General features: G+C 37.2%; 1 protein-coding gene across 3 annotated transcripts in view; it reads right to left on the bottom strand.

The window, feature by feature from the left end:
• The window catches only part of NKAIN3 (sodium/potassium transporting ATPase interacting 3), a 238,934-nt gene that overhangs the window by 60,647 nt on the left and 153,484 nt on the right, over window positions 1-24,803 (bottom strand). For all 3 annotated transcript variants that reach the window (XM_060775383.2, XM_060775385.2, XM_060775386.2), the window contains exon 4: window positions 12,992-13,189. In XM_060775383.2, the coding sequence (XP_060631366.1) occupies window positions 12,992-13,189 (198 nt within the window). The remainder of the gene's footprint in view (window positions 1-12,991; window positions 13,190-24,803) is intronic.

Genomic DNA, 24,803 nt, shown 5'->3' on the forward strand with positions numbered 1-24,803 from the left:
GTGCAGTGGTACATTCTTCCATCAGAGGAGACATGAGGCAAGCTTGACATTCTATAAAAATGCACTTAAAATCCCGTTTCTGCCTCCTGCAGAATTCTGGGGTTTGTAGTTTAGGGAGGAGCCTTTAACAGCCTCACTAAACTACAAACTCCAGAATTCTGAAGGAGGCAGAAATTGGATTTTAAGTAGAGCATTTCTCTAGTGTGATGAAGAAGTTGTGTCTCCTTTTGGCTGCTCGCTAAGGGCTAGTGTGTTCCTATAAATCACTTGCATTGATGAGTTATCTATATACTCTTCTGCATGCTAATAAACATCCTGACAGTTGTATTATATGCCATAGCCTATAGGCTCTACTATAGTCTATGCTGTTTGGCATAGATGTCCATGCACAAAAAAGATGACTGCATCACAGCAATGAGATCAGTTGGAATTGGGATCATTTCCCATTCTAATTTTAGACTGAAGGTCTTTGTTTGATGTTAGTCCCTCTGGAGCCATTAAAAAGAAACATGGCTGTACAATTAGATATTTTAAAGATGTTTATTAAATTCAGCAAAGTAGCCTGTTATGTGCCCATAAGACATTCATTTGTATAGTATTTTAATGGCAAGTTGGCTTAACTGCTAACATAAAAGCTGAGCAACTCTTCAACATTTTCTTAATAAAACTGATTTAGCTGCCAATGTCACATTGTTACAATCTTATGTTGCAGGAGACACCATCAAATCATTGTCAGGTATATTTCATAATTTTAATCTCTGAAGCTAGCCATATTACAAGATTTTTTTTAAAAAAAAATGGAACGCTTCTCCTCTTTCAGACAGAACAATATTCCATATGTACAGGAACCATATTCCAATTATATAAGACTAACTGTTGAATTTGTAGATAACACAGTTTTCATTATTTCACTCCTGATTAGTTATGCTTCTCATAGGTCTTTTCTAATTCACCTCTTAAATGTTGAAGCACAGTGACAGCAATTTTGTCAGAGCTTTGTAATATTTTAGTGTTTAAAGTTTCACAACCATATAAGTGAGACTCAACAAATCTGGTAGGTTTTTCATTTTTCCAGCAAGTTCATTTCCTCTTGTTTTTCCTCTCATCTGTGATTTTAAAAATAAAAATAAATAAATACCACCTGAAGATAGATTCATTCATTCATTCATTCATTCATTCAGTCTTCTTCTTCTTCTTCACTTTATTCTTATACCCCACCACCATCTCCCCAAAGGGACTTGGGATGGCTTACATATGGGACAAAATGCCAACAGACACAAATACAAAACAGTCCATGCAAATAAAAACACAATTATAATTAAAACACAGTTGAATGTAACAATCTAAATAAAAGCAGGTTGTGCGCCTATGACTGTAGGATTTTAAAACATGAAAGCTGTATCATGGGATAAACTCATAGAAAACTGGTTCCCACAGCACTTCCAAGTTATTTAAGAGTAACATTAACAAATAATTAATTTCTAAGCATCAAAAGAAGAAGACACATTACTTGAATATTCCATCAACTTCTTATGCCTCTCATGTACAGCTTTCAAAAGTAACTTTGAAAGAAGTGTATCTTTGTGTGTAAGGTTGGAAAGAGGAATCTGCTCTCCTAGGGATTTATCATACAAGGTAGGCAATCCAGCATTGCAGCTGCACTGTCACATTAAGTGTCAGTTCTTACCACACAATGCCATTTGTATCCTGCTACTGGTTGCCCCCCCCCCCCCGTATGATTCTCCCCTAACTAGCTATTAATGGGTTAAACCCACCATAGCTCTCAATCTTGCAATATTCCCATCATCTACTTTGGTGTAATGGGCCCCTTCTGCTTCTATACTGATATATTTGCAGTAACATGACTTCAGGAAATGGGATCTTCTCCTCTCCCCTGCCTTTTTATTTATATCTATCTTTTTTTTCTAAAAAAATACTGAAATTGCTCAATTGTGCTAACATAAAAATAATAAATGATGTAACCACAATAATGCATGCAAATGTTTTTGGGGATGTGTGGGAGAATCATCACATGACCAAAACATCGTGAATCAGTGCAGCTGTGCTCTTGAAGAGAGGCGCAATATCAAAGGTGCTCAATCTGGTATGTATCCATTATTCTACAACAACACAACTGTAGCAAAACAGTGGGTTCGTGTGATAAAATTCCTAATCTGCAAAAGGTATTCTCTTTATAATTGTTTGTATGTCTGTGCCACAATTACATATAGCTTAAGATTCAGAAACCGAAATGCTCTCAAATAATAACAGTATTGAAGGCTGCCACGAAATTCTCATTGGTTTTGCAGTAAACTGCAAAGCTTTATATTGGTTCACACAGATACAAATTGTTAGACATAGAGGAGAATTACCATGAGGTATGCAAAAATGTGGAGGAAGCTACTGTCAACTGCTCTTTATACACAGTCACAGGACAATCATGCTAAGAGGCCTCGGCAGCCTTCCTGAAAGCACTTCATTAGTTACATCCTCGGTTCACGCTGAAAAATGTCAGCAGTTATTGATATTCTGATATTAATTCAGAAATGTCAGGCTTAATTAGAAATGCTAAGTGTGGATGGTGAGATGCTGCTTAGCGTAGATTTGAGACCAATGGCTTGTGCACTAGGCAAAAAAAAAAATAGCAAATGTTTTTAACTCATTGCTGGCCTTTATATTTTTTTAAAAAGCAAACAAATGCAGAATTTAGAGTTTCAACTAAAATAGGGCAACATATTGTTATTTTTAACATATACCATATTTCACAGGAAGCCTTCCATTCTTAGGGGGTTGGATTGGCATCTAAAGAAACACAGAATTTTCATTCAGGCATCATGGAAGCTTTGAGAGTACCAGGTTCTTCATATACACAAGATTACGATACAAAGTAGGAAAAACCCATAAATAGATCCACACCCTATTCCCCAAAGACCAAGCAGATACAAGTAGGCATCGGATTCTAAATCATATGAAACACATTCCCAAGGAGAGCCTGAGGATAACTATATTTTCCATGTCAGCACAACCTATAAGTATTATGAGAATGTGTTGATTAGGCATGTTATGAGGTTATCAGTCTTAGGCAAATTACTTTTGCCTCTCTTGAAACATTCTATAAGTAGCCAAGCCTGACTCAATATCAGTAAAAACTGAAATTCATGATTGGTAAATAAGTCTGGAAAATAGACAATATTAAGCAGTGGGACAGCCCAACATGGTGTTGTGCTCTGAGCGTTGGACTAGGATTCTAGAAAATCCAGTGCTCTTGGCCAAATCACACTCTTTCAGTTTTAGTTCTAGAAATTCTAAGAATTTCCACAAAACCAGTGAATGACTGAAATGTTCTGAAACATGTGGGGCTTTCAATCATAAATCTGTCCTCCAAGTATGGCCATTTTCATCCCTATAGCCCTAAAAATGATGGAAAGGCGGGGGGGGGGGGCTCAGAAGTTCCCCTATTGCCGCCAATGGGCTGGATATTCCCAGAACAAAAACGGAACTTCTGACTGACTGAACAAGAAATTGGGAAGTTCCCGAAAAAAAGAATGAGGGCGGATTGAAAATTGGTGCAGAAAACAGTATTCCCCCCCCCCCCCCCCGAATTACACACTCCTACTGTATATAGTTCTATTTTGCCCTTCAAATACAAACAGTTTGGGAAACAAGTTAAGCTGAGAAAATGTCAGTGGATCAACTTTATATATCAAATTTTGACTATTTATAATCTAACATCCAAGATGTTGGTTTTCTGCTGCAGCACCCCATCTTGTTTGATATGATAAAGGTAATGCCAAGTTAGACTAGTCAATGAATTATATTTATCCCTTTATATACAGTATAAGCAGATCATTCTAATGTTACATATTCTGATGACTTTGTTCAAACAGACTTTTAAAACAGTTAAATAATAACAAATGGAAAAGATTTTAGTTGCAGTAAGATGAGCCCTTTTTTTGCTCCTCAAAAGTATTAAGAGTGAGACCCATACCGCTAATCAGATCTATACACATTTATCATTATAAGTCAGATTAATGTATCACAGTGCAAGTATCATTGGTTTCTCCACCATTCATAGATAATTTTCCGCATACAAATTTAGCTGCAAAGTAATTCCCTTTCCAAAAGTAGGGAATTACTTTGCTTTATGATGGCTTTTTATAATATTTGAAAATAAAGTAGAGATAAAAAGCCTTGATATAAGATGTGTAATTGTCAGGAATTTAATTTAACACAACTACGGCTAGAATATCTGGGAGGATCCATAACTTCTGTCAGGTGTAAATGTTCCAAATGTGCTTGAGATGCAAGCCTTCATGGTTTGTTTTATTTTTCTCCTTGCAAAGCTGTGATTTAATTGATATCGGAAATTGCGCCACATTATCAGAAAAATTATCATCGAAGAGAAAAAGGACATGAATGGTAGATTTCATTCACAAATTGAAACTAGAAAAATATAAGAAATGAATGGCAGAATGGGTATTTTTTTCATCCTCTCCTCAAATGAAAGAATCCCCTACTAAAAAGATTTAGTTCTGCCTGAAAAGTCACAACACATGGAAAATACTTTGAATATGCTAAATACATACACAATGCTTCATTAAGGGTTGCTTTTATCTTTTTTGTTTTTAGGGAAGCTTCATTATAAGAAAGGCTGTATTGCAACTGGGGCTTCAAAGCTGCCTTGCAAAGGGAAGAAGCATTTGCTATTCTGCTGGCTGTGTTTGCATTTTTAATTTTGCAAGAGGGAAATGAAAATCAAAGCTCTCAGCTCTTCCTTTGAAAAGCCAAACTGCAGTTCAGTTCCTTTTAAAAGGCTCAGCATGTTATCTATCATACTAAAGTCCTGCTTAATTTTATCATGCTTCACTGCGCCAAAGATATCACTTCCAAGAAGTACTGAATCTCCTGGTTCACAATGAGTTATGCCATTTTTGCTGGTTTAGTGAATCTCAAGGTTGTTGTTTTTTGTTTTTTTTTTTGCCGGGTCAGGAGACATTTGAGAAACTGCAAGTCGCTTCTGGTGTGAGAGAATTGGCCGTCTGCAAGGACGTTGTCCAGGGGACGCCCGGATGATTTGATGTTTTTATCATCCTTATGGGAGGCTTCTCTCATGTCCCCGCATGAGGAGCTGGAGTTGATAGAGGGAGCTCATCTGCCTCTCCCCAGATTCGAACCTGTGACCTGTCGGTCTTCAGTCCTGCTAGCACAGAGGTTTAACCCACTGCACCACCGGGGGCTCCAATCTCAAGGTATCAGGCAGCGTTTCCAAAAGGGGGAAAGGGAAAGCCTCTCTTCGCTACAAAATTATGCAAATGTAACAATAAACGTCTGAGTCAATTTGAAACAATGAATAAATCATATATTTTAAAAAAATATAAATGAAAAGGTTTTCATGAGAAATGTTGTGTCTCAATAATGAAGATGATAATAATAATAATAATAATAATAATAATAATAATAATTTAAAAAGTTTGGATTATTGATGTCGCAATTCCAGGTGACAGCTGAATTGACAAAAAACAACAGGAAAAAACACAGCCATTATCAGGACCTAAAAATTGAACTGCAAAGGCTCTGGCATAAACCAGTGCCATGCCAAAAGATCTCAGCCAATATTTGGAAACAATAAAGATCAACAAAATCATGGTCTGTCAATTGCAGAAGGCCACCTTACTTGGATCTGTGCGCATCATTCAAAAATACATCACTCAGTCCTAAACGCTTGGGAAGTGTTCGACTTGTGATTTTGTGATATAAAACCCAGCATATATATCTTGCTTGCTGTGACATACTGATAATATAATAATAATAACTTTATTATTATACCCCACCACCATCTTCCCAAAGAGACTTGGGCAGCTTACATATGGGATAAAATGCCCACAAACACAAATACAAAACAATCCATCAAGACAAAAACAGAATTAAAATGAAAACATAGTAAAAATATAACAATCTAGATAAAAGCACAATTAAATAAAACATCAGAATATAAAACAGCAGCGTTAAAACTCAATCAAAACAATACTCAACAAAACCAATTGCCAGTAGCACAATGGGTGTGATCAGGCTACAAAAGGGCATGGGATAGTGCAAGTAGCGTATCATAGGGCTGGGTATTGGATGAAGTGCTGAGTATTGGATGAAGGACAAAATATTATTAGGGAACCTAGGGACTGGGCATTTATAACTAGGAGCTAGGCGTTCTCAAATGTAAGCTGAAACATCAAGGTTTTCAAATCCCTGCGAAAGGAGGACAATGTGGGGGCTTGCCTATTCTCCCCTGGGAAGGAGTTCCAAAGTTAGGGGGCCACAATCGAGAAAGCCCTCTCCCTTATCCCCACCAACCATGCTAAAGATGGTAATGGGAGTGAGAGGAAGGCCTCCCTGGCAGATCTTTGAGCCTGTGCCAGTTCATAGGGAGAGATGTGGTCCCAAAAATAGACAGAACCCAAAACCATACATTTCATTATTACAATTTCTGTATTTTCGTATCTTTATAACGGGTTGGTTTAACTTCCAGTTTGTCACCACCATGAAATGGTTAGAAAACCATGCTATCAAGCTTTATGTGAATAAAACCTCATGAATAAGCTGGATTTACTTCTAAGTAGATGTATATAGGATTAATACTTTAAAAGTTGGATTAGAACTAGAGTTTCTAAGTTAGCAAAGTAAGCAAGCTCCTATAATTTCTCTAGAAAATTAGCCTAGTTCAATCTCCAGCTTCTTAACGCTACATGCTTTTAAAGATTGGAATTTAGTTCCAGCTGAATAACTGAACTGCAGGTAATAGAAACTCCATTCAGTTAAAAATAGCTTCATTGCTATTTCTTAATAGAGTCTTTGAAATCTAGGTCTTTACTGCTCAGACTTGAGACTTAAAACAACAACACATATCAGCACTTCCCGTTCTACACCTTCTGAGGCTGCTAATGGATCTCCGTGAGATTCATCAGTTATTCATGTGACTCTCTGTCACGTTTTCTTCCCCTTTACATTTTAAATTTTTACCAACACAGAACAAATTTAAACTGTGGGTTCCCTTTTATTCTAGTTTCTAAGACTTTTGTTTAAGTGTTTTCCAGAACTCTTCATGTTCCACCCATTATGTAGCCAGTAAATATGACAAATGCAATCAAACTGAAATACAAAACAACATTTTGCTTAACATTATAGAATATCATTTGTACTATGAATATTTCAGACATCAGAAAGAGATGGCTTGTTTTCTGGCCTAACAATTCCAGTCCTATATTGGAATGGGGTGGCCATATGCACATTGGCAAAATGAGAGGTCAAAATCAGTCATTGGTGTTGATAAAATGTATCTTTAATCATTTATGTAGACAGATGAAAATTCATAAATAAATTATATAATTTAAATTCTCATACAATGTATCTCATTATTGAGGAGTAGATGGTAGCCCAATCACATAATGTGCTTAGGTAAAGGTAAAGGTTTTCCCTAACATTAAGTCCAGTTGTGTCTGACTGGGGGTTGGTGCTCATCTTCATTTCTAAGCCGAAGAACTGGCATTGTCCATAGACACCTCCAAGGTCATATGGCCGGCATGACTGCATGGAGTGCAGTTACCTTCCTGTCAGAGCAGTACCTATTAATTTCCTCACATTTGCATGTTTTCGAACTGCTAGGTTGCCAGAAGCTGGGGCTAACAGTGGGAGATCACGCCGCTCCCTGGATTTGAACCTGCGACCTTTCAGACAACAAGTTCAGCAGCTCAGAGGTTTAACCCACTGCACCACCGGCTCCCATAATGAGCTTATAGTGCTATTATTCCATTTTGTTACTGGTCATGGTTTCATTCCATGGGATTTGCAGTTCAGGAAAGGGAATTTGTACTTCCCAGCCAGAGTGATCAGCAGAATGCAAACCCCAGGGTATGAATAAACCTTATATAGAAACCACCATGTTAAGTTTGCTTTTGGCAACAACTTTAAGGCACACAATAATAATAATTTCTTTAAAACTCAACCCTTATCAAAAAAAAAAAACACTGATAAAGTTAATGATGTCAACATGGAAAGAAGAGCCATGAAAAATACATTTTAAATATCTGAACACCTGTTACATGGAAGATAAAGTGAACTTTTTTTGTTGCTCTATGGGTTTTTTTTGTTGTTCTATGGAATTTATTGTTGAAACTGGATAATGTTTTTAAATGCATTTTTAGCGTTTTCATTGTATTTTTTGTATATGTAGATTGCATCATTGGATGCTTATATACGGCTGCCCTGAATCCCCTTGTGGGGAGAAGGGCGGGATAGAAATATATGTAATGACAATAATAATAATGGGTGAACCATCTTGGAGTTTAAGATTGTCTGGGGGAGGCCCTGCTCTTGGTCCTGCCTCCTTCGCAGGCGCAATTGGCAGGGACAAGAGACAGTGATGGCTGTGGAATTCCCTCCCCAGGGATATTAGATCAGCCTCCTCCCTCCTGACCTTCCGTAAGAGAGTGAAAACGTAGCTTTGTTACTAAGCCTTTGGAGAGCTTGTGAAATAGATAGATATGGAATGATGTGCAGTGTCTATTGGAATGGCCCAGATTACGCTTGAGGATTATGTGATTAATTGTGAAGGTATTATCTTAAATGTTTTTAATTGTTATAATGTATTTTATAATTCCATTTAAATGTTTATTTTAATTGTACATTGTTTTATGGCATCGAATAATTGCCTATGTGTAAAGCTGCCTTGAGTGCTCTCTGGGGTGGAGAAAGGCAGGGTAGAGATGCTGTAAATAAATAAATAAATAAAATTGATGAATTGATTCACATTACAAAAAAGGGAGATTTCAGCTGAATACTAGAATGAGGTTCCTAACAGTATGAGTTACCCAAATACTTTTTCTTTGATGTTTTAAAATAATGGTTGAGAAAATGCAGTCCACAAGCCACGTGCCTTGAGAACATTTTTGTACTCTCTGGATAGACTTTTTCCCCAAACATCAAATGAACCAAAAGCCATCTTCCAGGTGTTGTTGAAAAATAACAAATAAATAAATAAAAAAATTTGGTCGTGTCAGGAGCGACTTGAGAAACTGCAAGTCGCTTCTGATGTGAGAGAATTGGCCGTCTGCAAAGACGTTGCCCAGGGGATGCCCGGATGAATCTATGTTTTTATCATCCTTGTGGGAGGCTTCTCTCATGTCCCTTCATGAGGAGCTGGAGCTGATAGAGGGAGCTCATCCGCCTCTCCCCAGATTCGAACCTGCGACCTGTCAGTCTTCAATCCTTCCGGCACAGGGGTTCAAACCACTGCACCACCGGGGGGCTTCAATAAATAAGTAAATGACAGCTTCTCCTGAGCCTTAAACATCGCAAGGGGGGCTTGATGTCATGGAGAAATTGCTCCAATGCCCAATGGAAGTCATTTGGAGCAATCTTTTGTGAAGATTTCAAAACAGGATACAGTACTCTTTATAGGGGCCACTGTCCCCCCTTGCCATCAACTGAAGTTGCATACCCCTGCAACAGCTGAATTTTTGACCATTCAAAACACTTCCAACTGTATGTCAGTCCCAAACAGTTGGATGGGAAAAGGCTTCCACCCTTCCAAACAAGCCAGTTATTGTAGCTATGAGACCTACAATTAAATCGATTCACAAGATAGAGACAGTATCATATAATATTACTCCTATTATTATTATTATTATTATTATTATTATTACTTTTATTTGTACCCCGCTAGCATCTCCCGAAGGATTCAATGCGGCTTACAAAGGCCAAAGCCTCAAAACACAACATAACAATACACAACCTAAAACAAATTAAAAAATTAAAAACAGTTAAAGAAAAATTAAACAACAAGCAATAAACAATACACCAAGACACAATAAAACTGGGCCGGGCCAGAGTAATGGGTACAGATTAAAAGTACTGAAGTGACAGGTGATATGGAAGGATTATAGGGTAGTGATCCAAACTAAAGCAAAGTCAGTTGGCCAATCTTCATTCCTGAAAACACCAATGCCAACCACCATTCAGATTCCAGTGTTGGTATACAGCAGGGAAAAACATGATTCTCTATATATAGATGAAACTGGACCTTTAATTTTATTAAAAGTCACTGGGTAAAAAAGTGATGGCAAATTTGGAATGCTTTCTAATATACTAAAGTGCTTCCTCTTCAGATGATAGAAAATCTTCTAGTTTCAATTCACATGTTCCTCATTTAACAGCTGCTGTTATTAAAAGCTGGCTAATTAAATGGTTGCTAATTAAATTATTCATTCTCTTTGATGAAACAGTATTTCAGACCACAAAATGTCATTGCTCATATTCATGTTAAATAATCAGTGCTTGGCAGATGTTTGAAAACAGTGGGAAAGAAATCATTAATAAAATCAAGGGGACGGCATAGAGGTAAGTGATGATGCACTGCCTAAAAGAAGAAGAGATCAATTGGATTACTATTTATGTCAATGGGCCAAACTTGTATGTGTTTATTAGGACATTTGAATGTCTTGGAAAGGAGTAGTAAAGTTGGTATTGCTGTGTTAAACAAGTATTTTATTTCATTATTGCGAGCTTTTAAAATTGGTTTTAGAATTGGGTATGATAGATTAATTTATTTCAGGTCCCGAACATTAATTTGGGATTATTTAAATTTTTTAAATAATCTGGATTTATAAGAGATAGCTTTTATTTCGCTGTTAGTTTGATGGATTCAGTTGGCTTGTACTTCTTTCCCTTTACTGCCCCCATTGAGCTCGGCTCTCCAAAATGTATACACTTTTCTGGACTCCATAGTCTTATCATAATATCTTGCGGTCAGGTGCTGGCTTATAGTATTTTTGCATTTTAAACAGTGTTGTTAGCCTACATTATATGGGTTTCTGTTTTGTTTTGATTATGGTTTTTAAATAAAAGATTAACTGGCCACTTAGCAGATCCAATTGCTGGTCCACAAAACATGGAAATATGTTCCAAATATACTTATTTCTTGAGAATTGTATTCCTGTATTTAATCTCAGGAGCCCCCAATGGTGCAGTGGGTTAACTTGCTGATTGAAAGGTTGGTGGTTTGAAGATGGGACTAAAAGAGGGAGCTCACCCTGCTCCCAGATGGGGCTAACAGCAGGAGCTCACCCCGCTTCCTGGATTTGAACTGGTGACCTTTTGGACAGCAAGTTCAGCAGCAAAGTGGTTTAACCCATTGTGCCACCAGGGGCTCTGGTATATTCTAATGACATAATTTACAGTACCCATTTAAGATTAAGCTATATGCAAAATATTGTGTGTGAGAACATTTGCATGCTGATATATCTCATCACATTTGTTTCCAATCATGTTAACATTCGGTTATAGTGCCTTATATGATCTCATTGACAATCGCTTCATTTTATAAAATTATTTGTTCACATTATTTTTGTTTCCACAGACAGTCTTAACTATAATTTTTTAAAGTACTACCTAGAGAAAAATTACAAACACAAAAATAAATGGAATATAATGCATTCTTTATTCAAATATTAATTTACCACAAATAGAAATAAAACTATGTTGAATATACAAGAAAATATGAAGATGTAAAGAACCAAATACAACATCCTGTTGCCACAGTGGTCAGATAGCCTTTCCTTTTTGATATCTTAATGTACAAACTTTGTTTCATACACAAAATTAAAATTTTCTTATAAAAGTATATTCAAGATATGTGTATATGGTGAGGAACATGAAGATATGATAGTACCCCATAAGATGTAAAATCTCAGTTGGTGAGCAATACCACTACAAACTCATAATTATCTTCAAACTTCATTTTGTTATTGCTTTCATACATGCCAGGTTTCACTAGTTAAATTATGTTAGATCTTCCACAGAAGGATTCACTACAGCTGTTGAAAGTTTTTCTTTTCCATTCTTAATTAAAGGTTTATTCTTGGAACTGCTGCCTACAATTTTTAATGAAACTAATGTTGATGTGTCAAAGGGTGATGGACATATATAAAACAACTGTATTTGAACTTCAGTAGATGGATGACAGCATATCAGTTTGCAGGAATGGATAAGAAATTAAGTAGTTGTACATGTACATTTCATGCACAGACAGTCATGTGCAAGTTCTGCAGTGTCATCCACTGATTAATTTACATTTGCTCTCAAGGCAAAATAAGTTTTCCTGAAACATTCAAAATCTGGAATAGGAAGCATGTGCATTAAAAAAGGCAAATAGACTATTAGGACCCAAAAGACAACTTTGGCACTGAGAGATAAAATGAATAGGAAAATACATCTACTGCTCCCAAATACTGATCATATAACTACAGGGAATGTAAATAATTTGAGTACACTAGTCTTGCTTATCCAACCTTCATTCATCCAACGTTCTGTATTATCCAACGCAGTCTGCCTCCTACCTAGACCCACAACAGTTTCAATACATTGCAATGTTGCTAAATTCATAAATATAGTATTTACTACATAACATTACCGTATATTGAAATGCTTTTTCTGTCGATTTGTTGTAAAAAATGATGTTTTGGTGCTCAATTTGTAAAATCATAATATAATTTGACATTCAATAGACTTTTCCTTAATCCTTTCTTATTATCCAACATTATCGCTTATCCAACATTGTGCTGGCCCGTTTATGTTGGATAAGTGGGGCTCTATTGCACATCTCTTTTCCTTTTTGTATAACCAACCTGAAAATATGTTACCACAAAAGGAAAGGAACAAGGTAGATGGAATTTGTAGACAGTGACACATTATGGAATTACGTTGAAATATTGGTATAATTGTTTAGAATACTTTCAGTATCAAAACTATGTATGCAAAATAGTCTTTTATATACATTTCAACTATGACAGATTCTAAGCATGCTTTATTTATTTTAGATTTTTCTTGAATTAAAATAAATGTAGGCTAAAGGCTAAAAGGAACTAAACAAGAATCAGTATGGATAAGGCCTACATCAAACAAAGCAACTTAGGAATTGCTTAATCAGCAGGTAGGTACTTACAGAGAGTAGTATTTGAATGGCACTGTGAATGACCTCTAAGTACTGGAAGTCCATGATGCAGCCTGTCACAGAGACATAGGAAAAATCCTCTAAGATGCCAGGAGCTGAAGGACGCACCACTCTTCGTATGCAGCCTGGTCCATGTTCTCGCCACCAGGATCGATGCATTGAGATGTTAAAGGTCATGAGATCTGTTTCCTAAAGAGGGTGGGAGACAATACACTTTGTTACATTTCAACTCCATTTAATTAGCCTACTTTAGTATTAAAAAGTGTTATCTTTTTTTTCCAGTTTCCTTAATCACCTTGTTCCTCATCCATGATCATTTCTCCTTCTTTGCCACCTGTTCTATTCATCAAATATTTTAAATATCCACGTACCCTCTCCCTTGCGCCTCACCTTCACCTTATGAGATGGCATGCTACAGATTTTGTAGAGTGTCCCATGTGCCACAGATGTTGTCTAAATGATATAATGCAATGATGATGATGACAACAACTATCAGCTGGAACAAAGCTCATTGAAAAGAAAGACGTCTTCAGTAGCAAAGTGTTCAGCTCAGCTGGCCTCATTAGAATGATAGATGGACTCATTAGTTTCTCATCACTTAATAGAGTATGTTAGTGCCATTAGCCATGTAGCATACATCCCTTTTCTCACTGTGTCATTAGCACCAAGGAGGTGGCTATCAAACTAATCTTAACAACTCCAAACAGCTACTGAGAAGCTACACTACCATGGACCAAACATGGATATTCCAGAGATATATAAGCCCTACTTGTCTAGTTTCCAACAGACCTCACAACTTCTGATGCCTGCCATAAATGTGGGTGAAACATCAGGAGGGAATGCTTCTGAGACATGGCCATACAGCCCGGAAAACACACAGCAACCCTGTGATTCTGACCACAAAAGCCTTCGACAGCACTTTTTTTGTTTTGTTTGCCAAAAGAGCAATGTGTACATTCTGTACATGCTAAATCCTGAATACTGAAGATTCTCATTAGTTGAGAATTCTTCTCATCAAGATCCCTCAACTTTAAAGAAACACTCTTTTAAAATATCAAATATTCCTCACATCTTTACAACTGAAATGCATGTGGCTTGCATTTCTTTCAAAATACGTTGTTCTCAGTTCATCCATTTGAATTTCTAGTGATTCCTTCTCTCATTAAACTTAACAAAGCTTCTTATGCTGAATATAAGCACTAGAATATCCCTCAGTTATTGTGTTAAAGGCATTTTTCTACATTCATACTGTACAATATCTAATCAAGAAATAGTTCCAGCTTTCAAGATTTCAATTGAAATGTATTGGAAGGAATCATAATGACTAACTATTCTTCCTGATGAATTTTAATATACAGGTGGCCTGCATTTGAAACCCATAAAAGAACTAAGAAACCACAAAGAAACCTAATAATTCACCAGTAATCTATTCACAACTAATGAGAAGTTAATCTGAAAGTCCTCAAGGGAAATAAAAATCATATTAAGGCTGCATTTATAAGCACATTTAATTTGGAAGCAAGTTCCACAGAAGGCAAAAGGTTTACATGGAAATACATCTGATTGAATTGTCAAATAGGGAACCCTTTCCTGACCAGTTTGAGGTGACAGCTGCATTTTTAAATAGGGTAAAAATACATAGCACAGACAATTTGAATAATAACTACGAATGTAAACAAAAAGGAATAAGCCTAAAGATATCTTCCTGAGTAATTTAAAACAAACTTGACAACTTAATTAACCATAAGTGAAGAGTAATTGTCATGAATATAGTTAGAAAATAATAATGTGCATGATTCTTTTATCATATGACAACACTGTGCCAGAGGCACTGATGCTACTAATATATATTTCACCCGAATAGTATTATGGTGAAGCTTTGCCTTGCAAGATGTTCTCAGAAGGCCAAGCCATCTTGGATAATAACCCAGGATTCTGATTTAGAGGAGAAAAGGTTGAGATATCACTCGTTTTATCATTAATACTGATATCCCATTTTATGTTCAAATATCAGCCAGCATGCTAATGCCTTAAATCAAGAAATAACTTTATAAGATCTACAGAGATACTTGCAGGAACACCTCAGCAAGTGAGAGTCCAAAAGCGGCAGGTGAAAACCTGGAACCTCAATCAGTGGCTGATACCATATGAGAGACTTCCTCCTGGGCACACAGGAGATTGGGCGAATTGGAAGGTGCTGAACAGACTGAGCTCTGGCACCAAGAGATGCAGAGCCAACCTACAAAGTGGAGTCCACAACATACGAGTGTGGAGAAGAGCAAATCACAGACCACCTACTACAATGCAGTGTGAGACCTGCCACATGCACAATGGAGGACCTTCTTATAGCAACACCAGAGGAACTCCAAGTGGCCAGCTACTGGTCAAAGGGCATTTAGTATAATGCCAAGTTTTAAAACTTTGTGTTTTTAAAATACATTACAACTGTACCCTTAATTCACTTCTGACATGATAAATAAATAAATATCTTTAATACTGTTCCAGTAAAATAGACAGTAGCCATATCAGAACAAATGTGTCATATAATATAATCATGAACATTATTGTTTTCTAAATATTTTAAGGCATATTACCTTTCACTGCATGCTTAAATGTCATGATAGGTTTGCCTTAGGGTTATTTATTTATTTATTTATTTATTTATTTATCATATCAGGAACAAACCAAGAGTATAGTTGTGACGCATTTGATAAAACACAAAGTTTAAAAACTTGACATTATATTGACCAGTAGCTGGCTACTTGGAGTGTCAGAAGTGACCAGAAGCCTTAGGGTTGCCATAAGTGGTAAACAACTTGAAAGCTCACAACCATGACATAAATGTTCTTTCTGACATACTAATTTGTAAAAGGTAGATGGCAAAAAAGCACTAACAACTCAGTAGCAACATACATTTTGTTACACCTCCCCCCTACACACTACATAATTCTTGATATTAAAGAACATCTACCTTGCTAAAATAGACTCACACCAAATGTAAATAGCCACTAGTGTGAGTCAGTATCAAATACTGTATTTGCTTTATTGAGAATCATTATTATAAGGTGATCTATCCTCTCAATTAAGCTTCTTTGTTGTCTCTAGGACATCTTCTTTAAGACCTAGGTAAAATATTTTTTTCTACAATTTTATGTTGTTGGAAGATTTTTGTTTTGTTGATGCAGCAAACTTTGGGGTGACTCAGACATGAAGGGAAAATTATGATCCATTAATATTCTTAAGGAGTCCCCGGTGGTGCAGTGGGTTAAACTGCTGAGCTGCTGAACTTGCTGACCAAAAGGTCGCAGGTTCAAATCCAACTTCTGCTAACCTAGCAGTTCAAAAACATGCAAATGTGAGTAAATCAATAGGTGCCACTCCAGCAGGAAGGTAATGGCGCTCCATGCAGTCATGCAGGTCACATGACTTAGGAGGTGTCTACGGACAACACCGGCTCTTTGACTTAGAGCTCCACCCACGCACCCAGAGTCAGACACGACTGGACTTAATGTCAGGGGAAAACCTTTACTTACAACATTCTAAAAGATCTGACCTCAGTGAAGAAGAAAACTGACATAACTGGTGTGATGCTTCAGAATTAGAACACTTTTAAAATCTTTTTGGTGTGTGTATATGCGTGATCGTGTCTGCATTTTGAATTTTACCACTATCACGAATAGCTACTGTTTTGGTGGTAGTTATGCTAAAAATGTTTCAATTGAAAAGTGGCATCATTAAATTTATTGGCTAAATTGAGATATAAACCTCTTTTCCAATTTTTTTTACAAAGACTCTTTGTATTTTTCTTTTAAAAAAAGGAAAGATACTTGTTCTTAGAAATGGATACATTGATACACCCAACAGAACACCTGGAAAGCTTCCCAGAATTTACATCGGCTGAAGTAACAATGGTTCATACTTCTGAAACAAGCACTGTATTTCCAAGGAGGAACATTGTCTCTATAAATCATTGTCGCCAAAGGGTTTTATGTATACCTCTGGGATGACAGATGAGTAATTTCGGAAAAACAGAATGGAAGGAAATGTCCCCTGAGTTGTCTGCTTATAATGAGGGATGTCACAGCCTCTCTCTTGTTATCGCCCATAGCATCACATCTAGAATCACAGAATCAGAGTTGGAAGAGACCACATAAGTTATCCAGTTTTGGAACACAATACACCAGACCTCATGATTGTGGAAAAGAATTTTTTTATTATTTATATTATTCATATTGTTGTTATTATTATTATTATCTTTAGTTGTCAGAGTGCACTGTATGGAATGTTGGGGGCCTTTAGTTTAATGAGATCACTGGCTGAAAATGTTAATTATTCTGCCCATTGTTGTTATTGTTGTTTTGTGTGCCTTCAAGTTGGTTTTGATTTGTAGTCCCTCTCACCAGTTTTTCGTGTCACAATTGCCAATTTCTGAGGTGGCTGCCTTCTTCTGAGGCTAAGGCCCCTTCTACACTGTCATATAATCCAGACTATCAAAGCAGGTAATCCACATTATACCTGTTTCGACAGGCTTTTAATGTTTGATATTACTGTTTTTAAATTGTTTTAAAATGCTTTTAAATTTTGATAGATTTTAGACATCCTTGTAAGCTGCTCCAAGCCCCAGGGGAGTGGCGGCATGTAAGTTTAAATAATAAATAAATAAAATAAAATAATCTGTTTTGAACTGCATTATGAGTCTACACTGCCATATAATACAGTTCAGGACCACCTCATTCCTTTTCTCCATCAGTGGTCTCCTCGATCCACCCAGGAAAATCTCCTCTACATACCGGGCCCTAGGGAGGTACACCTGGAAGCTACATGGCGTAGAGCTTTTTCGACCTATGCTCCAATTCTGTGGAACTCATTGCCTCCATACATTAGAGCAATGTCGGAGTTGTGACCTTTTGTAAAGTCACTCAAGACTTGGCTGTTTGGTTGTGCATTTAAGTAATCAGATCTAATTTGCCAAATAGTCACTGTTGAATGTTTTTATGTTGAATGTTTTTATATTGTGTAAATGCTATTTTAGACTGTAAGTCGCTCGGAGCACCTTGGTGGAGAGCGACTAATTAAGAAATAAAGTAAAGTGAAGTTCAAAACAGAAAATGTGGGATTTTGTATGGCAGAGTAGAAGGCCCCCTAAGAGAAAGTGGGTAGCCGTAATTGAGTGGGGATTTGAATCATCCTCTCCAGAGTCATTGTCCGACACTCAAACTAGCATACCACAGGATTGAACCATGGCAGTCACCAAAGAATCAAAATACTACACTAGTATTGTGAAATGTGAAAGAACCTTAAGTGAGCTTTCTTCTTGAAAGCTATACTGATGATTTATTTTAGACTCCCAATCAGTTTAATTATCTAATGGCATGTGTGTTCATTTTTTTTTTAAACAACGGTCTACTTCTGAAGTTCTCTCTCCTTGAGTCTAAGACAAAATAAATTAGTTTCACCTTCCTTTTGTCACCTTTCCCTACTAATCCAGATGGACACCAACCAGAATTGGCCTTGTGCCAAAATGTTTAGCAGAAATGCATTAAGTTGACTAAAGAGTAATAAGAAAGAGGCTTATCCACCTCCCTAAGGGTATCCGTAAGGCTTATCCTTCTCTGTAATGGCAACAGATGGTAGTGGCTTTAGATTTTAATAACTATTTGTATTGGTTTTTAGCTTAGATTTTAAAATTTGTTGAATTTTGAAGTGTATAACCCCTTGGGTTTGACGTGAATGTACGGAACTGGGTCCCCATGTTGTGATCTGGTCATCGACCATAATAAACTTTACTTACTACTATCAGACAAAAAGGTATCTTGTAGCTTTTCCTACTGGCTTGGGCCAGAGTCTTTGCAGTCTGATCTTTAAATCCTCGTATTGTGTCATCTTTTCCAGCTGTTTCTCTTCAATCCTGTTGTCACGTGGGATTGCAACATCTATGATCCATACTTTGTTTTTTAACATGATGAGGTCAGAAGTATTGTGCTCCAAAACTCTGTCAGTTTGAATTTGGAAATCCCAGAGTAGTTTGACATATTCATTTTCTGTAACCTTTTCAGGCTTGTGATCCCACCAGATCTTTGTCACAGGCAGATGGTATTTATAGCACACATTCCAATGGATCATCTGAGCAATGGGTGTTATGCCTCTGCTTGTAGTCTGTCTGCGCGATCTTCTTGCAGCAGCTGAGGATGTGATCTATCATTTTGTCTGCTTCCTTGCACAGTCTACACTTGGGATCTGTCATCAACTTTTCAATTATGGCTTTGATGGCATTATTATTATTATTATTATTATTATTATTATTATTATTATTATTACCACCAGCAGTATCATAATCTCCAAGCACTGAATTGTGAACATGAACCTTTCTTTCATCCTTCCAAAAACAGTGATTTTGGAAAAGATGAGAAAGTTGCTATTGATTACTGTAGTACTCAAATATCTTCTTGTAGGAATAAACACCTTTATTAAGTGACTTAGTGAAAACCATTTGTTGTGGTGCTGCACCTTTAAGTCTTTTTCAACTTAAGATGATATTAAGGACCTCTAACTGAAAACTCAATTAAAGAGAAGGAGGCTCTCTAAGGGTGCTAAGACACCTTCACTTTAAGTAGAAATGGAGGAATGTGAAGGTGGAACAGAGCAGGCAGAAACATCCCTGAGCACATCAATTTACATTTCAGAAAGGTTAAGGTAGATGGATAAAATATGAGGACACTTTAGGTCATCGAAAATTACTAAACTTTATTACTACTGTTATTTCTAAGAGATACTTAACTCTTGAAGGATTGAATGTTAACACATGTCCAATAAGTATTTCCAATGGATAAGTCCTCTTCTATAGACCATAAATGCCTTTGCCTTGACAGGATTACTCTTCAATTTGTTAAGTTCTATGCAGTCCATTACCCATGTATTTATTTGATTTCTTCCATCATTTCTCATAACAGCTAAAGAATATGGATCAAATTACCAGATGCCAAGAGCAATCACCATCATCGCCTCTTACATAAATGCACCAGCACATTTCTAATTTTATAGTATCTTTGTAAGGGATTTTATTACTAACTGAAAACATGTATATTCTGCACTTCCAAAAGATTTAGAAGGCAGCAGAATATATGATTATTTAAAAATGCAATAAAGATACAACCAAGATACAGTAAAACAATGTTACAGAACTAGTGAAAATAAGGAAAAGAGTTGCACTGTCCAGATAGATAAACAATAAGAATATACATTAAGATCACTTCATAGAATGGATGGATTTTATTGGTGAAGTTGAGATTTTATGGACCGTAATTTGGACTGATTTGGAAAATGATTTAAACCTGGTGAACTGTTTTTAATGTATATTTATAATCATTTTATGTAATTGTGTATTTTATTGTTGTTTTTATATTGTATTGGCATTTAATATATATTGGCCGCCCTGAGTCCCTCTTCGGAGGTCAAAAATTGGATGGGATATAAATTTTCTAAATAAATAAATAAAAAGTAAATAAAATCATAGTGAAATGTATTGGACCAGTGGTATACAGAATGCATGGCTGTATTAAACAGATGCATGGAGGATAAAGCTACCAATAGTTACTTTGATATATACTGCCTTCAAGATCAAAGACAGTATGCCTCTGAATGCAAGTTGCTGTAAATGAGAGTGGGTGTTGTTGCTCTCATATCCTTTTTGTGAATCTTGAACAATGGAAAATTGGATATTGGGCATGGCTTTTGTCTAATTAATAGAGTCCCCTTGGGAAGATACAGGGGAATATAAATAAGGTATTATTATTATTATTATTATTATTATTATTATTACTTTTCTTATGTCCTGCAGATAAAGTGATTTAAGAATTCATCATAAAAACATAGGCCAATATTTAACAGTGTCATTCTATAAGTGCAAAGGACATTGTGCCCGTGCCCATCTCATTCTGGAAGGAACTATAGTTGCATTGAAGTTATGTTGTAATAAAAGTCATGGGAGATCAGACGAAAGGCCTATATAGTCCAGCACTCCATTCACACTGCAAGCACAGAAATCAGCCTGCTGTTTATGGAGCCCAAACTGAACAAAACATAAAACATTACCCTCTGCTCCACTTCCTCGTTGTCATCATCATTATTAGACTGAAGCCAACTTCTGAAGCCAGTTTGGTGAACTGAAATACTTGGAAGATCACACAAATGAATCTGGATAATCCCCAGCTGTTGATACTGCAGGAAATGTTGGTATATTGTTGGCTTTCTGAGGAACATTCATTTTGTTAATTCAACATTGCAGCGAGGAGTATTGACTAGCTACTGGGTAAGTCATCACAAACATTGGAACATTAAAAATTGCTTAAGTAATAGAGAAATTGATCAGCCAAGTATAGTCATTACTTACTTATCAATTGTTATGGGGTGACTGATGAGAAGATTTCTATAGTTCAAAAGACTGCATGCAATTACTTTAAAGTAATTTGCCCTCATAAAGTAGTCAGTAGCTTAGGGGCAGCTGTACTTTTGGAATGACTTAATGTCTTTTAACCAATATCTCACACTACATTCATCTGACGGAAAAGATCCTTTGGGTTCTATAACTCTAGATGTAGTTTGAATTATAATGAAGCAGGTCTAGCCCCTGTCTTTCACTTCTGCATAAAATTATTCCAGGCTATTATATATAAGGTCAGCCTAAATCTTCAGAGATATTGCTTTCACTCTTCTGCTAAAATATGGCTGTACAGTACAGCAAAGTAAAAGCAAAGCATTACTCTATCAGATTCCTTGCCACTTGCAGAGCTGACTGGAGAGACAGTCTTGTCTTTTGGGTTTAGTAGTCAGTTCCTGACCATTGGTGAATGAGAAACACATACCAATTTAGAAGAATGGGCATGAGTTATGGCTTTAGAATTATAGATTGTTAAAGGATTAATTGCCCACAATAACTCAGCAGAATGACAAGGGCAAGATGCAGAGCTTGGAATAGTTCCTTTTTTGCATGACAACTCTCTGAATCCTTCCCCCATCTTGCTCAGTGGTCAAGTGAATGATGAAATTCTAGGAGTCATAGTAGTACAGTGCAGTGCAGAGGTCCCCAAACTAAGGCCTGAGGCTAGGTGCAGCCCTCCAAAATCATTTATCTGGCCCCCACATTAAACTTTAGACTTAGAGTCACCTTAATTCTTAAACTACTTGAAGGCACAAACAAGAGAAGTTTTAATTAACTTGACCATCTCATCAGCCAAAAGCAGGCACACACTGGTAAGTTTATCTTGGTTTAAATTGTTCATTTTAAATACTGTAATTTTTGTTCATTTTTTTTTTTTGCACTATGCCAGGAACTAAGGGAGAAGAGGTGAAGACAGTGGTGGAGTAGCCTCCTTGGTTCCTGGAGCCTGCAGTGAGCAGCCAGTGAAGGTGCCTGCAGTGAGTGGGTGAGAGTGGCAAACAGCTGGCAAAGGTGTCTGGGGCCTGCAGCAAGTGGCCAGCATCTTCCTCTTTGACTTGCCAGGGCCACCGCCCTGGCAAGCCAAGGCCAGCTCCCTCACAAGCCACTTGCCACATGCCCTGAAGTGGAGGAGGTGAAGGCGGCCTCCTTTGCCCTGGCTCACTGGGACCTCCCCCTCATTAGAGCCAGCCTTGGCTCCACCACTGCAGAGCTCTTTTCCTTCTTCCTTTCTCTCTTCCACCTTTCTTTTTCTCTGCTTTTTTTCCTTCCCTTTCTTCTTGTACCTTCTTTCCATTCTCTTTTGCTCTCTCTGCCCTTTTTTCCTTCCCTTCCTTTTTGTAACTTCTTTCTATTCTTTCCCTCTCTCTGCCTTGTCTTTCAATGCTCCTTTCTCCCCTTCCTTCTTGTATTTTCTTTCCATTCTCTTTTCACTACACATTACATTCATCAGCAAATCCTTTTTATTTTATTTATTTCAGGGTCCTAAAAATTGAGATGTGCATTAGATTTGATGGTGCACCAGATCAAGTAAATACGGGTAAGACCGTTAACAAGCCTTTTATTTAAAAGGTTTGAGGACCCTGATTTAGTGGTTTGAGTGTTGGACTGTTACTCTGGAGACTAGGATTTCAATCCCTACTTGAACATGGAAACCCACTGGGGTTATATTCTGGAAGTCACACTCTTTCAGCCTTAAAGAAAGGCAAAGATAACACCTTCTAATCAAATATTGCTAAGAAAACTCTGTGATAGGTTTGCCATTAGTCAAAAATGGCTTGAATACACACAGCCAGGCCCGTAGCCAGAATTTCGTTTCGGGGGGGGGGGGGGGGCTAAAAAAATTTCAGGGGGGGTTTCGGGGGGGCTGAGTTTCGGGGGGGGCTGAGTCTGAGTGAAAGAGGGTCTACCCTAGCAAACCTTTTGTATCATTACCCCAATACCCCCATACATATGGGATATATTGAGAATGGTGATCAAATCATGATATTAATAAACATAACAGTTTAAATAATGCACCAGTAAGGCCTTTTCGTGAACCACCATGAGAATTTCGGGGGGGGGGGGGCTGAAGCCCCCCGAGCCCCCCCCCCCCCCGGCTACATGCCTGCACACAGCAGCAATATATTGGCAGGGTACTATAAACTGATGATGGTGGAATGAAATAACTTTTCCAAGTTTTAATAAGAATGAAGGAGTTAATGAGCTTAATAGTGCAAAAATGCAGAAATGCTAACGTAGAATAAGATGTGCCCCTCTCGGCAAAGGGGAACAGAAGATTGAAGGCCAAAGAGTATATTATGTGTTTTGAATATACAGGATGTTCAAAATGACTAAAAACACAGGATGACCTGACATTTCAATGCTTATCTATATACAAATAATATATGTTTATCTATGCTGGCGCCGCACATGTAGAGCTTATTAGTTAGAAGTGCCGAAATGGCCAAATAATGAGGAAAAGCATGTTTTTAAGAATCTGATTGGAGAAGGGATCTCTTCTGTTATCTGCTCCTTGAGATTGAGAAGTTTTAGGGGTTCCCTTTCAGAACTTTGAGTTTTAAATAATAAGATTGTTGGAGATCTTGGCTAATCTATTTATTGGCATTAAGATTGTGTAAGAAAGAATGCTCCCTAAAACTGCCATATTTACACAAGTCTAATGCTTATCTTTTTTGGGCTAAATTACATAATTGTAATTGAGGTACACATTACATTTGATGGCACATTAGAACTGTGCACCTAAACTCATCTGCACCGTTGGGCAAGGGATCCCAGCTGGGGACACAGGAGGGAGAGGCAGCAGTGACTAGTACTCTCATGAGAATCCCTCATGGCAGAATATGATTGCATATATCTATATATTTATTTATCTATATATTATATATGTATGTGTATGTATGTGTGTGTATATATATATAGAGAGAGAGAGAGGGGGGGGAGACATATTTACATGTTACTCATAAATGACAAAAATCTTGAAAAGGCAACCTCTGACTCTTGCTATCTCATGTTCCTGAACTTTGGACTTACCTTTGAACCTTGGCTTGCGGATTCTGATTCAACCTTGTACTCTGGACACTATATTATTCAGATTATGACTCTGGAACTGACAGTTGGCATCTCTATTGTTATCCTGCTAATGCAGGCATGTCCAAAATCCAGCTTGGAGGCCAATGCAGCCCCTGTTCACATTTCCAGTGGCCCCCTCTCTCTAGGCATTCCTCACCCGCTTTTGCTTCTTTCCCCCCTCCCTTGATTTCCTCCCTCCCTCCCTCCCTCCCTCCCTCCCTTTCTTGACTTCCTTCCTCTCTTTGTTCATTTGTTCCTTCCATCTTGGGGATCAGGGCCCTGGAAAAGGTGGGCTTT

The sequence above is a fragment of the Anolis sagrei genome, chromosome 4 (assembly GCF_037176765.1).
Source record: "Anolis sagrei isolate rAnoSag1 chromosome 4, rAnoSag1.mat, whole genome shotgun sequence".
In the NCBI taxonomy this organism is placed as follows: Eukaryota; Metazoa; Chordata; class Lepidosauria; order Squamata; family Dactyloidae; genus Anolis; species Anolis sagrei.